The sequence below is a fragment of the Perca fluviatilis genome, chromosome 2, assembly GCF_010015445.1.
Source record: "Perca fluviatilis chromosome 2, GENO_Pfluv_1.0, whole genome shotgun sequence".
Taxonomy (NCBI): Eukaryota; Metazoa; Chordata; class Actinopteri; order Perciformes; family Percidae; genus Perca; species Perca fluviatilis.
This window is the reverse complement of record NC_053113.1, coordinates 18,436,404-18,449,125: the sequence shown is the minus strand read 5'-3', so window position 1 is coordinate 18,449,125 and position 12,722 is coordinate 18,436,404. Positions and strand designations below refer to the sequence as shown.

General features: G+C 41.6%; 1 protein-coding gene across 7 annotated transcripts in view; it reads right to left on the bottom strand.

Moving 5' to 3' along the window:
• Window positions 1-1,206: 1,206 nt before the first annotated feature.
• Window positions 1,207-12,722, bottom strand: part of pax3b (paired box 3b) — a 25,523-nt gene continuing 14,007 nt past the window's right edge. For 2 of the 7 annotated variants that reach the window (XM_039790902.1, XM_039790884.1), the window contains exons 5-9: window positions 11,049-11,248; window positions 9,737-9,902; window positions 8,830-9,035; window positions 5,221-5,505; window positions 1,207-2,125 (exon numbers count right to left, since the gene is read on the bottom strand). In XM_039790902.1, coding sequence (XP_039646836.1) covers window positions 2,108-2,125; window positions 5,221-5,505; window positions 8,830-9,035; window positions 9,737-9,902; window positions 11,049-11,248 — 875 coding nt within the window. In that variant the 3' untranslated portion in view covers window positions 1,207-2,107. Of the gene's footprint in view, window positions 2,126-5,220; window positions 5,509-8,829; window positions 9,036-9,736; window positions 9,903-11,048; window positions 11,249-12,722 lie in introns of all 7 variants that reach the window. The other 5 variants (XM_039790893.1, XM_039790869.1, XM_039790918.1 and 2 more) reach the window with 3 other exon arrangements.

The following is a 12,722-nucleotide window of genomic DNA, read 5'->3' as shown; positions in this document are numbered from 1 at the left end:
CTCTTCATCGGAGAGGTTGTTAAACAAAAGTCAGTTTGTTACAGTAGCAGGGGGCCAGCGGGGGTATTAATACACACCAATGCAGATGTCTGAGCATCTGTGAGAAAGCCTGTTGTGTTCAATGTCAAATCAGATGTCTGGTGATCCCCATTTGGCCAGGCCTATTTTGGTTGGAGGATTCACATGAGCGCCTTTAAAAGTACATATTTGTCTCCCAGTGCACTGGTATTCCTTTATAGAGTCAATCACTTTCTTTTTCTCATGCTGTGGCAAAAATAAACACAAAGAGTCCATTTAGTAATTACCATCAGATGAACAAAACATGAATAAAACAGAAGCGTCTATTTTCAGAATTTTTATTTTATTATAAATAGTAGTGATAATGCGCTTGTACACATGACATTATGTCATATCGCTTTGTCAAATAATACAAAAAAATATATCAAAGGAATTAAAAGGACTGGTTCATTCTAACATCAACAGATTTACAAAAAAAGAGTGCTTATGAAGGCATTCTGTTATTCTGAACCGTAGTTTGATGGATAAAGTATTGCCACTCACTTGTACATTGTGGGAAGTTTTACCACGACACTGTTGACATACAGAACATTTGAGACAATAAATATGTCTGGAATGCGTTAGAAACCTAATCAATATGTTCATGAGTATGCACAATAGAAACAAGAAGAGGTCCCAAGCAACACAAAAATAATAATGTACAGTTTTGGCTTTGTCATTCCTGGTAATTTTCTGTTTACATTGGCATTCCCTTGATTTGTTCTTTTCCTCATGACACTACACTGAGTTAGGTCCTTCTAAATGTGGTCCTCAGTGAGCCATTCCAGCAATATTAACTATGTTTCAAATTAGTTTTGGACCCAAAAGCCTTCAAAGGCACATGTGTTGTTCCTTTGCAAAGTCCCAAACTAGATCCAGAGAATGAATCCGAACTCTTTCGTAAGACTTTAAGAGGCACGTTAGATTGTTTTGTTTCGTTATTGTTTTCATGAGTGAGGTCGAGTCTAAGATATATGATATTGCACTTCTGGTCAGATGGGAGAATGGCTGTCTTTAGTCTAAACTCTCTCGGTTTCTCAAGTGTTTCTTGGTCGTGACTTGTGACCTGGTGGCTTTTTCTCGCCGGGAGAGGATCTTTAAAGGGTTTTTAACCCTGTGATCGATCTTGCCTATCCCCCCCCCCCGCCCTTCCTTTAAAGCCACTTCTACGCCAGCCTCCTCTACTGCTTTCTCATCTGTCACTTTCCCTAAAGTCACCCCCTGACCTCCTCAGAGTTCCTCTCTAAAACTACAAAAGGCCAGGATCCCTGCCTCACCGTCCGAAACATCAATGAGACAGAAAGGCAAGAGGATGGGGGGGGGGGGTAGGAGGAGGTAGGAGGAATGTTTGAATGAACTTTCACTGCAGTACAGCTGTGGTGTACATTAGAGTTTCTGATACAATAAAAACCCCAGATTTGTTTCCTCACGTTTGTTTTCTCTGTCTCTGGAATTTCTCTCCATGTGTGGGATGCAGAGATCTCAAATAAATGCAAAAAAAAAAATCAACAAAGCCCTTTTCTTTTTCCCCTTCTGCAGATACAATTTGGGGATTAATTAGGGGATACATGGAATTTCATATGTACTCATGTGGCCCTAAGATATGTAAACGTGTTTCTTCAAGCATTGCCTCAAAGGCTGGTAGATTATGACGAAGAGATTTGGGTTTGCTGTCCTCACAAAGACCCCCAGGTCAGAGTCCACGAATGGTGTTTGGTCACTAGAGTTTCCTGTGGAAAGTGCCGCGTCATGGCACTGTAGATGGTCCACTGCACCAACCTCATTAAGCGCTGACATCGCTGCCGTTCATCTGATGCAATGTTCATAGTCAATCAACAGTTTTTGGTCTGATATTCCTTCTTGTGGTCCCTTCTTTTATTTTGTCAATTTCTCCAACAAAAATTAATAATAAAATGTCCTGCAGTAGAGAATGTGTCCTGGTGAATGGTAGCTAAATAAATTTTGGTCCGGATATTACAAGATTTCCATCACTGTACACACAAATGTCCCTCTGAGAAGTCCGAAGCTCTTGATCAGGTGATTTCAGGCCTCAGATAAGAAAGGGCACCTGTAAAAAAGAGGATGAAACGGTTGTTAAATCACTAGTGAAGGGATTTGGAGAAAAAAAAAACAAGGTGGAAAGATGATAAAAGAGATATATGGCTGCAGTAAATTTTTGGGCACATGTTTTAGCGTGACATTCCGCTAACATGTGGCTATTGTTAGCCTAGCATGTGCTAACAGTGGTTTGGGGTGTAAGGTCAATGGAGGGAGGGAACAGGAGTGTGAGGATGCCTCAAATAAATACAAGATTTCTCACACTCAGAAGCAGCTAAGTCTGCAACTTAATAATTTTATATCATTTGGTGTACATGCTACATAATATACCCCCAGGAGATATTGACAAGACAACAAGATTTCCCCAAAAAGTAGATTTATGTCGTCATACTTTATATATTCAGTTAAGTGTTCACTTGTGTGTTCTGTAAATTATATTTCCCAACATGATCTAAAAGCTTCTTTAAAGCCTCCTCCACACTGCCAGCAATAACACTTTGGTAAAGAAATTCCGAATCATTTGTATGTTATGTATTTATTGGCAATTTAAGAAGTGCAATTTAAAAATGTTTTGTCTAAAAAGTACTGGAATCAAGTTATAAAATACCCATCATGTAGTACCTGATTGTAAAATGTAATTCCTTTCGATTTGTTTTCATTGGCTTTACTTCCTAATTGTTTGGGGTCCCAGAATCCACTGCTGTCTGCGTAAATAATAACAATACTACAAAATCCACCTTTTTTTAGCAAGCTATTTAAAATGTGTTTTCCTTATTAAAAACTCAATATGTAGAAAAGCCCCAAACAGAACAATACACAATAAAGAGTTGTGTCTCTGTGGGTCTCAGTGTTGTGTTTTATGTCTCTGACTTGAGTAGTTAGTGTGAGCTATGATTGCCACCATGGCTGAGCAGCTGAAGAAACACATTTGTCAACACAAAATCCAAAGAGAAAGACCGAACTGGGCACAATAATTGACAGGTGACCGCTGCAAAGGGCTGTGCAACAACAAAAAAACGCAGCATGGCCTGCATAGCAACAGAGCCATTACTAAATAAAAACAAACAAGTATATCATGGATTTCCACTGTTGTTGTTTCCGAGAGTCAGTCCAGTGAGAGCTACATCGTCGTTAAAACTGTGCAGCAGTGTGGACCTGTCTCTTACACTGGAACCTGGAGCAGCACTCTCCAACACTGCTTCCCCAGCTGACCTCAGTCCGAGCACCTGTTTCTAATAGCCGCCCTGCCAGAGGCTATTAGGATCCGTCCACCCCCAGAAAGGAGCTTTTCTCTGCAGCTCCAAACCCAACCGCACACTGGCTATCCAGTCACACTGATTAATCACATCAAGATGGACTGCTCGGGCTTGTAACGCTGTTTAGGTGTATGTGAGTGTGTGTGCTGTCCTGGTGGCTGCCTTTAAGCTTGAGTGTGTGCGTGTGTGCGTGTGCGTGTGCGTGTGCGTGTGTGTGCGTGTGCGTGTGCGTTGCGTGTGCGTGTGTGTGTGTGTGTGTGTCCACGCACAGTGCTAAGAGAGGTTTTTCATGTGTGTCGCCCTAATTCTTTATTCTATTTACTTCGAGATATCTGACCGAGATATTTCATTAGACATTTGCTGCTCTCGGATATTAAGTCAGATATTCATTTGATACACATGCAGTCAGATTTGTTGGACCCCTGCCACGCTCTTTGAAGGGCCCAGTTGTCTCGAGGTTGCCACAAGGTCAGTGGATGAACCTGATTGGTCAACCCCCTGTAGACCAAAATTGGAAACGGCGGCCGCTGTAATCACGGTGTGACGGAAAACGACGTTGCCTTCCAAAGTTCGATGGAGATTTGTTTGAAGTTGATTTTAACCCTTAACGTAACAGTAATGTGAAGTGAAAAGACCCTCTCACTGCTGGAGAGGTAGGTATTCTCTGAGGGCAAACAGTCCGAGGAGGGCTATCAGGCACTACTGCAGCTACACTTTACCCTGATGGGAGCTGACTCGGCAGAGTACCGAACCGCAGTATCAGTGCTGGGCTGATCACTTCGTAGATGCAATCAGATCCGCACAATTAACCTCAACACTTGAGACTGCATGATTGGACCCGGGAAAATGTTAGCTGCCTTTAACAAGCAGTACTACAGCGAGCTGAATCAAAGCAAGGAATTTGCGGTTACAAATTATGTGTCTCGCTACCAGAACGCCCAATAACCATACACTGTGTCAGCTGACTTGGTTCAGATTTTCATCTTAATTTTTTCACTGAAAAAGGTGAAAGGCCATTATAAAACCAGTCAGCGGTTTGCACTAGACAATTGGAAAAGTCTTTAAATATCAGTTCATAGATTAAAAAACAATCCTTTGGCTATTTTCCTTTTAATTGACAAGTTACATCAAACATGTCAGCAACTGCGAGAGCTGCACAACTACTGCTTTGTAAAACCACGTATTGCACCAGATATAGTCTATATCCTTGACGTTCCATTTACGGGATTGCTCCGTTGCGTTTAAACTCCGGTCGATATATGAGGACGATCTCTGCAAGTTAAATCCAGACAGCTAGCTAGACTATCTGTCCAATCTGAGTTTTCTGTTGCACGACTAAAACAACTTATAAACGCACACGTTCCACCAAAACACCGCCCAAGACAATTGTGATTGGTTTAAAGAAATGCCAATAACTCTGAATGCTATATGGAGTAGCCAGACTCTCCTCCAACGCGCTTTGGAGGAGGGTCTGGCAAAGCAAGACTACACCAGATATAACTAATACCAATACTTCTTACATCACTGGATGATGGTGGCCAACAGTCAAATGTCTGAGCTGTTAGAGGCTTAAAAGTGTGGAATATGGATGGAGAAGCTTAGTCTGCTATAGCATTTTGTTTTCTTCCTTATTATGCTGTGTATACTCCTTTTGCTGCTGGTGTTTGCAGGTTTTTTCAGTACCTGCTATGTAAAACTCTTCGTAGATTTTTATTTTTATTTTTAAGAAATGAGTAAATGTGTAAGCAAAGACTATTATCGTTACATATGGTATGATTTTTTTGTATTTGTTCATGCAGGTGTGGGTGTGGAAGTAAAAGGTGAGAATAAAAAGGTGAAGTGTATTGACCTTACTTTGTCCGTACTGGCCGTACTGGTAGGACGCCATGTGGTCGACGGTGTAGCCCGGTGAGCTGTAGGAGGGGGGGCAGTAGGACTGGGAGCTAGGCAGGGAGGGCAGAGCTGACATGGAGGGAACGCTGGTGAGACCCTCCAGGCCCTTGATGTGATCCATGCGTTGGCTGCAACTGGCGGCCATGCCAGCAGGGGGCTCAAGGCCGCCCGTCAGAGGGGAGATGGCATAGTCACCTTGGGGCTGATGTGGCACACCGCCAGGGTTCAGCAGACCCATCACCTGCTTGGAAGGAAAGAAAGAATGAATGAAGAAGAGAGTTAAATTAGTTTTGTAAACTGTCAGAGCAGTTTGTGGCTCTAACGTAAGGAGGACTTGTAGTGTTGTTGTGGTAGCTAATACAGTTAACTTGTGTTGAAAATGAGCAGAAGACAATGGATGTGTCCTCTTCCATTTGTTTGCTCATGTAGACTTCATACTGTAAATTAAATTATTAAAAACAGGCTGAATTTCTTTAAATTACAGTGATTGACCCTAACCCTAGCCATTTTTTTTAACAGACCAGAGGGGAGCAGCATCATATGTGACGTGAAGACATGTTTTCTGTTGTGTTCTGACAAGGCTTTATAATATAGGAAATATATGTATTTTTTTGCGTACAAGCACAGGAGTGTGTGTAATATGTACCATGTAATATGTACAAACACACATTCAGACACACATAGGAAATCCCCCTGTCGCGGACATCAAAAGGCTCCAAGCAGGCCCGTCCCAGACAGAGATACTGTAGCACCAGAAAGGAAGAATTAAGCAATTTGTCTCACATCCACGGCTCCACTTATTCTAAAATTCCTTTTGGACGCTGTTCCAAAAACCCATGGCACAAGATAACAACTTATCTCAGGGAAAGATATGCCGGCAAAGATAACACAGAAGAAAGGTCTGCATGAGCTCGGCTCGGTTCAACCTCTGAATAGATTTGCAGTTTGAGAAATCCGTTAGCTCTTGACCTGGTCTTTATTAGCAACCAGATAATCAAATTTGGGGGAATATTCCTTGGCCAGCAACGGACGGAAAAGAGCCGTGGGGCAAAGTGTTTCAACTAGTTTCAAAACAGACTTGATACTACCTTCCCCCCTCCAATGCTCGCTGACTTTACCTGTCCATCATCAAAGCGCTCAGTAAACCGTTAATAAGAAATTAAGACTGGCTTCATCACTTATGAAAGTAACTCTAAGTGAATCTGCTACCTCTAAATGTATCATATCCCACCTCCTTCTCAACAGAGCAAAGCCCTCAAGGCTCAGTTGCCTAATAAGAAGCAGGTACGCTGCTCTTTGGGTCCTCTTGGCCCTCTAAGTGACATATTATTCTACATCCACACACACACATGGCCCTGCTTAAATCATTTCCCAAGTAGGGGAGGTGAATGGAGGAGTCCATGTTGATTTGGAGAGGGGAGTTGCGTTTCCTCTTATGCCCGGTAACAGTTTCCTAGAAAATTAACCTGCTTTTGGAGGGTTTGGCCTAAACAGAAAGAGAGTAAGGATACACTTCTGCTTAAACAAGCCACAGGGAGCAAGGATACATGCTCTTTAAACTGATGGATTCTAGATTGGTGACTTTCCTCTTTGTGCTTTTGTCTGATTGCCTATCTCTTTATCAAACTGCTTCCCATTATCCCTCTCTCCCGAGCCTCTCCCTGCCTCATGAGATGCCTGCTGGCTGGCCCATCCAGGGTGTTTCATATTGGAACTCTGCCGTTGCCAGCGGCCTGAAACAGTGCGTCCAGGAGTTAGCAGCGAAGAATGTAGGGATGGGGCGGGGGGGGACATCTGAGATGGGACATTCCTTTTACCGCTGTATGAAATATATACAAATAAATTAGAATCTTTGCTATTACATGGAGGAATTTTGAGGCAAACATTTTAAGAATGCAATCACGAGAAGCTTCCCTTGAGGCTATAGCATAGCATGGAGTGTGTAGCAGTGTTTGTGGACGTATACATGACCATGAGAATGCTGTGTCTAGCCTTATGCAAAATATTGGTTGTAAAGTATATTCAGTTTGTTCATGTTTTATGCATGCAGCAGTGTATCTCTGCATGTTTCTAAGCACACATGATGCTTGTTCAGTGTGTAAAAGTAAAAGCAGACTTGGCAAATAGCATTTTCAGAGAGAGGAATGCACACACTTATTGCCCCAAACACATACAACAAAATGGCCGAAAAATAAAAAGTAGTGTGCACTTATTTTTGAATAAGAAATGCTAATTGATCAGTGTATTGCTGGTGCATTGGAAATAACAAATGTAGTAATCAATCTTCCAATCTAAACAGAAGGTTGAAAAGTTGACTTAGCCATGCTGCTCAACCATGTCGTGTAATATTTGTGTAAAAGATGTTGCAAAATCCTTAACTGATCCTCAAAATGTCATGGAGTTGATCAATTATCTACACTGTGTGTGTGAGTGTGTGTGTGTGTGTGTGTGTGTGTGTGTGTGTGTGTGTGTGTGTGTGTGTGTGTGTGTGTGTGTGTGTGTGTGTGTGTGTGTGTGTGCGCGTGTGTGTAATTATGTGGACCTGTGAGCATGTGTGTATTTGTGTGTCTCTGTCTTCACACTGCTGCGGCCTGTTCTCTGAGGAGTCAGACTCCGCCAGGCTGAAATCTCATTTTCTGCCTGTTAAGGTCTAACTCCTCTGTCTCCTCTGTTGTACCCTCTGTCTAGGTGCAGAGACCTTGGGACTTCATGCCTGGATAATTGGCTGTAATTGTCTTTTCACTTCTCATTTGTCACACACTCAATTGTCCTCCGTCCTTCTCGAGTCATCTTACGTTTCCCCTCCAACAGTGAGAAAGCCCTCCTCCAGTACTGCCGAGGAGTGTGTGATTGTAGAGCATACGGTTTATAGTGTTTAGTAGACAAGTGGATAAATCGGTAAGCAGGCTGGGAGCCTGTGAATTTATGTGTTCAACACCTGCATGAAATATTACTTGAGAAGAGTGTTTGACTTTTCAAAGCTCTTGAGGTATTGTGTGAAGCTGTGTGTCTGACAGGGTAAATCATGCATACCTCAACCGGGTTCAACTCTTTGAAATCATGCTCAAATCTAATTCTGCCCAGCTCTGGCTTGACATGTTATGGGTATTATCCGTGCAAGTAAAACTATCTGAGTCACTAGAGGCATGTACAGTGTCAAACACACAAGTCTTATTCCTGTCAAATGAATACACCACAAAAACACAAACTTAAATCTTTTATATTTAGTATTACATGTATGTTTAATTAAAACAAATTAATCCAATATCAACTTTCAACTGAAATATTGTGTTTAAGAATTAATCATTTTTAAGAATATCATTATTTTTATGGAATCAAATCACATTGTCTAAACAAATTAAGATTACATTGCTTATGTTTCTTTGTTTGTTTATGTATGCACAATTCACCAAGGCAAATTCCACATAAGTGTACCTTATTGTGGCAATAAACCCTTTTCTGATTCGGATTTCCTCTGAAAAGTTAAGTTTAATTATCTTAATCTATTAAATACAAGACTGACTTTAAGCAGCTTAAAACCACAGATTTTAGCCTTTAGTCTCACCTGTGGAGAGAGTCCATTTCCTATGGCAGGGTTCATGGGATTGGTCGGTCCTCCAAAGCTGTCCGAGTAGCCCGTGAAGGAGTGGCGTCCGGAGGCGAGGCAGTAGGCTGAGCCTCCTTCTACCTGCCCTCCACCGCCGGTGGCTTGGTGGCCCGAGGAGGGAGGGAGAGGCTGGGGCCGATGCACCGTGCTGGGGGGCTCTGACACTATCAAAGGCATCACATGGCAAGTTTAAACACTTGGAAGGATTGTCAGCAAAATGTTGCGGAACATAACTGCTAAGTGGTTAGTACTGAGATAAGTGAAAAGAAAATTAAAACCAAAACACCCCACTCTAGCAGAGTTGTTGTTACGGTGTTGAAATTCACTTAAGTAGAAGAAAAAATGCTGGATTCAATAAAAACTTGAATTTGAAAACATGTTCAAGTGTGTTCAAAATGTATAAAGAAAAAAATGTTTATTCTTTTAATACAAAATTAAGTCTTTTTCATGCAGTGTTAAAGCGTATTTTAAATCAATAAACACTTGCAAAATGAACAGTTTCAATAAATAAATAAAAAGCAATACTTCTGTCAAAATACACTTAGTTTAACATAATAATTGATTTTTAAAAAAATTGCACACAAATGTTTACTACACCATGTACGGTAACTCACAACTTCTCTCCATGGCTTGTACACAGACATACTGTTTGAATACAGTTAACTGAGACTGAGAAGAGCCTTAACATAAAAGCCATCAGAAAGTTGAAAGTTTTGTAACTTAAAACGTAATGCAGTGTTATAAGAGCTAATTATTGTGTATTATTTGCATCAACAACAAACCCTATGCTTATGGCACTTTGAACCGCAACAGTGTACATTTCTCAACCACTGCATCCATTCTATGAGTCTGTCTCATCTCTTACCTTGTGCTATAGATGAGGGGGGGTAGGGGCTGTCAGAGAGCTGGTAGGGGGAGATGCTGGACATTGCTGAAGGTGGGAAACCCCCTGGGATCAGGTGATTAAATGCCATCAGTTGACTGGCTCCTGCTTGCTTCCTCCACCTCGCCCGCCTGTTGCTGAACCAAACCTAGAACGACAATGACAACGATTGATTAGTGTGTGTGTGTGTGTGTGTGTGTGTGTGTGTGTGTGTGTGTGTGTGTGTGTGTGTGTGTGTGTGTGTGTGTGTGTGTGTGTGTGTGTGTGTGTGTTGTGTGTTCCTCAGACTACAGTGTACAATTTTACACAATCCAGCTGTTGTGTTAGCAGACTAGTAAAAAATCACAACAAAATCTGCTGCAGCTATTGACAGCAACTAGTGTAAGACATTCCATTTGTTTAAATGATAAATATAGCCTACACAAATACATATACTGTACACAAAACAATAACTGTTCTCACAGTTCTATCAGAGTGTGAAGCTTACGGTAAAAGGAAGGTGAGACAATGTGAATATTATTATTATTATTATTATTATTATTATTATTATTATTATTATTAATAAAATGTGAGAAAAACAAAAGTTGTGTGTGTGTGTGGGTTAGATGTGTGAATCATGGCTGGTTGCTCGGAGTGTGTGAGTGACATTCCGTGCCCATATGGACGCGGCTCATACTGAGTCTGCTTACATTCCCATATGGAGCCTGTGAAGGAGAATTTACTGGACTCCAGATCAGAAATAGGAAAGTCCAGATTGAGCCCCTGAGAGTGAGGATGAGAAGTCTGTGTGTGTGTGTGTGTGTGTGTGTGTGTGTGTGTGTGTGTGTGTGTGTGTGTGTGTGTGTGTGTGTGTGTGTGTGTGTGTGTGTGTGTGTGTGTGTGTGTGTGAGTGTGCGTGTGCGTGCGCGTGTGTGTGTGTGTGTCAAATAGAGATCAGCAGGTTGCCTTTAAATGGTCAAAGAGTGTATAAATCCACAAGGTTTTTGTTTAAAAGTGTGGGTGCGTCTGTGAGGGACGTTCATAGTAAGGGCAGGTCATTACTGTTAATGCACAGTAGTGTGTTAGGTCAGACAGAAGGGAATGTGTGAGCAGAGTATTTGTGCCATGTTTTAAAACCTTTTCATGTTTTAACTCCTGTTGAAGGATTTCATGGTTATCTGTGAAGCTGAGGTAAAATTTACAACCCCTGAGCTTATGAAACCCTTTTGAAAATCCATCATATAAATTCCTGTGATTCACAAGCTAAAATCAGTTTTTCTATCTCTTCAGTTCCTAAAAAACATTTTGTAGGTACCTGAACCCTGGCCTCGGTGAGTTTGGCCCTCTGGGCGAGCTCCTCCCTGGTGTAGATGTCAGGGTAGTGGGTTCTCTCGAAGGCCCTCTCCAGCTCCTCCAGTTGCTCTGCCGTGAAGGTGGTCCGACTGCGCCGCTGCTTCCTCTTTAACGGCAGATCAGGCTCAGACTCAACATCTGAACCCTCATCTGAGTGACTCGCTGTTCAAACACATTATGGAAGAAAATAAAACATTTTTAAGAGATTTTCTTTGTCACCCTGTCGAACAGCACACATGCTGGTGTTATAGACCAATACGTCACAGTGCTGTGGGTGAATATTTTTGTGATAATAGGGTAGCTGTAACATTCAACAGAATGGCGAAATGTCAACTGATTTGCTCTCTGTTTTCACTTATTTACTTCTATTTTTCACTTTTATAAGGTGGGTTATTTCGTTTCTGTACACACTCTAACACACACACACACACACACACACACACACAAACACCATAAGGTATTGGTCCTCCTCGTGGTCTTGTAGCCAAACAGACCTCCTTTCAGAAGAAATATTCTGAGCCTCAGGAATAATCCCACTGGACAAGGTTCCCAGTGCACCACAGGGGGACTGGTAGACTAAAAGCCACACAAAAGGCTAATTTGGATCCAGGGGCCATTCTTCGAGCGTGTGTGTGTGTGTGTGTGTGTGTGTGTGTGTGTGTGTGTGTGTGTGTGTGTGTGTGTGTGTACGCGCGTGTGCGTGTGTGTGTGCGGACAGTAGGAGTGGAGGGTAGGTTATCTAAAACCAAGCTAAGCAGGAGTAGATATGAATCAATTTTCTCTCTTCAAATTTCTCTTTCTTTTCTCTCTGTCTCGTCACAAGTATTCACAATACGGACAGGCAAGAAAAAAAGTGTTCAGTACCAATTTACCGTATAAACAAAATAAATCTAATTATTACTAATTACCCAATTAATTATCCCTATATCTACAGTCTAGTGCCAAGCTAATAACATTTTTGACTCCCCTTCATCATACACACACACACACACACACACACACACACACATTCACACACGCGCACACGCACACACACACACACACACAATAAACATTCAGTGTAAAAAGATAATTCTAACTATTTGAACTAATTAAACTGATACTAGATCTAGGGCTTGAATTATCAACTACTTTCATTACCGATTCATCAGAGCTCCTCCCGGGTGTCACATTTGAGAAGCTGTCACCATAGAACATTTGGCCTTTTTGCTTGACAAATGACGTAAACCTTTCTTAAAATTGATGTTTTATAATTTGTTTATATCAATCCACTAATTGATTGAATCAATATCTGAAATTTGAGAAATACATAAGTTGTTCTTCTGACTTGTCAGTGTGATCTTCGGCCTGACTGAGCTGCAGTGATATCATGTGTCCTGACGGCTTTTGTGTTTCTACTTTTCATCTGTGTCTCAGATCAGTATTAATACTATTGTGAACTAAGTTCTATAAGCTGGCAGCTTGGTTTTTAACACACTACTTCAAACACTCCATTGGCTCCCTTCTAAGTTCACCAAGGCCAAAGTCCCACTTTTTGTGTTACACTTAATTAATTCCTTCTCAGCACAGGGGAAGTTTTGTGTGCAACACTGTATTATTTCCCCCTCAGAAGCAACAATAAAATACAAGAGAATCC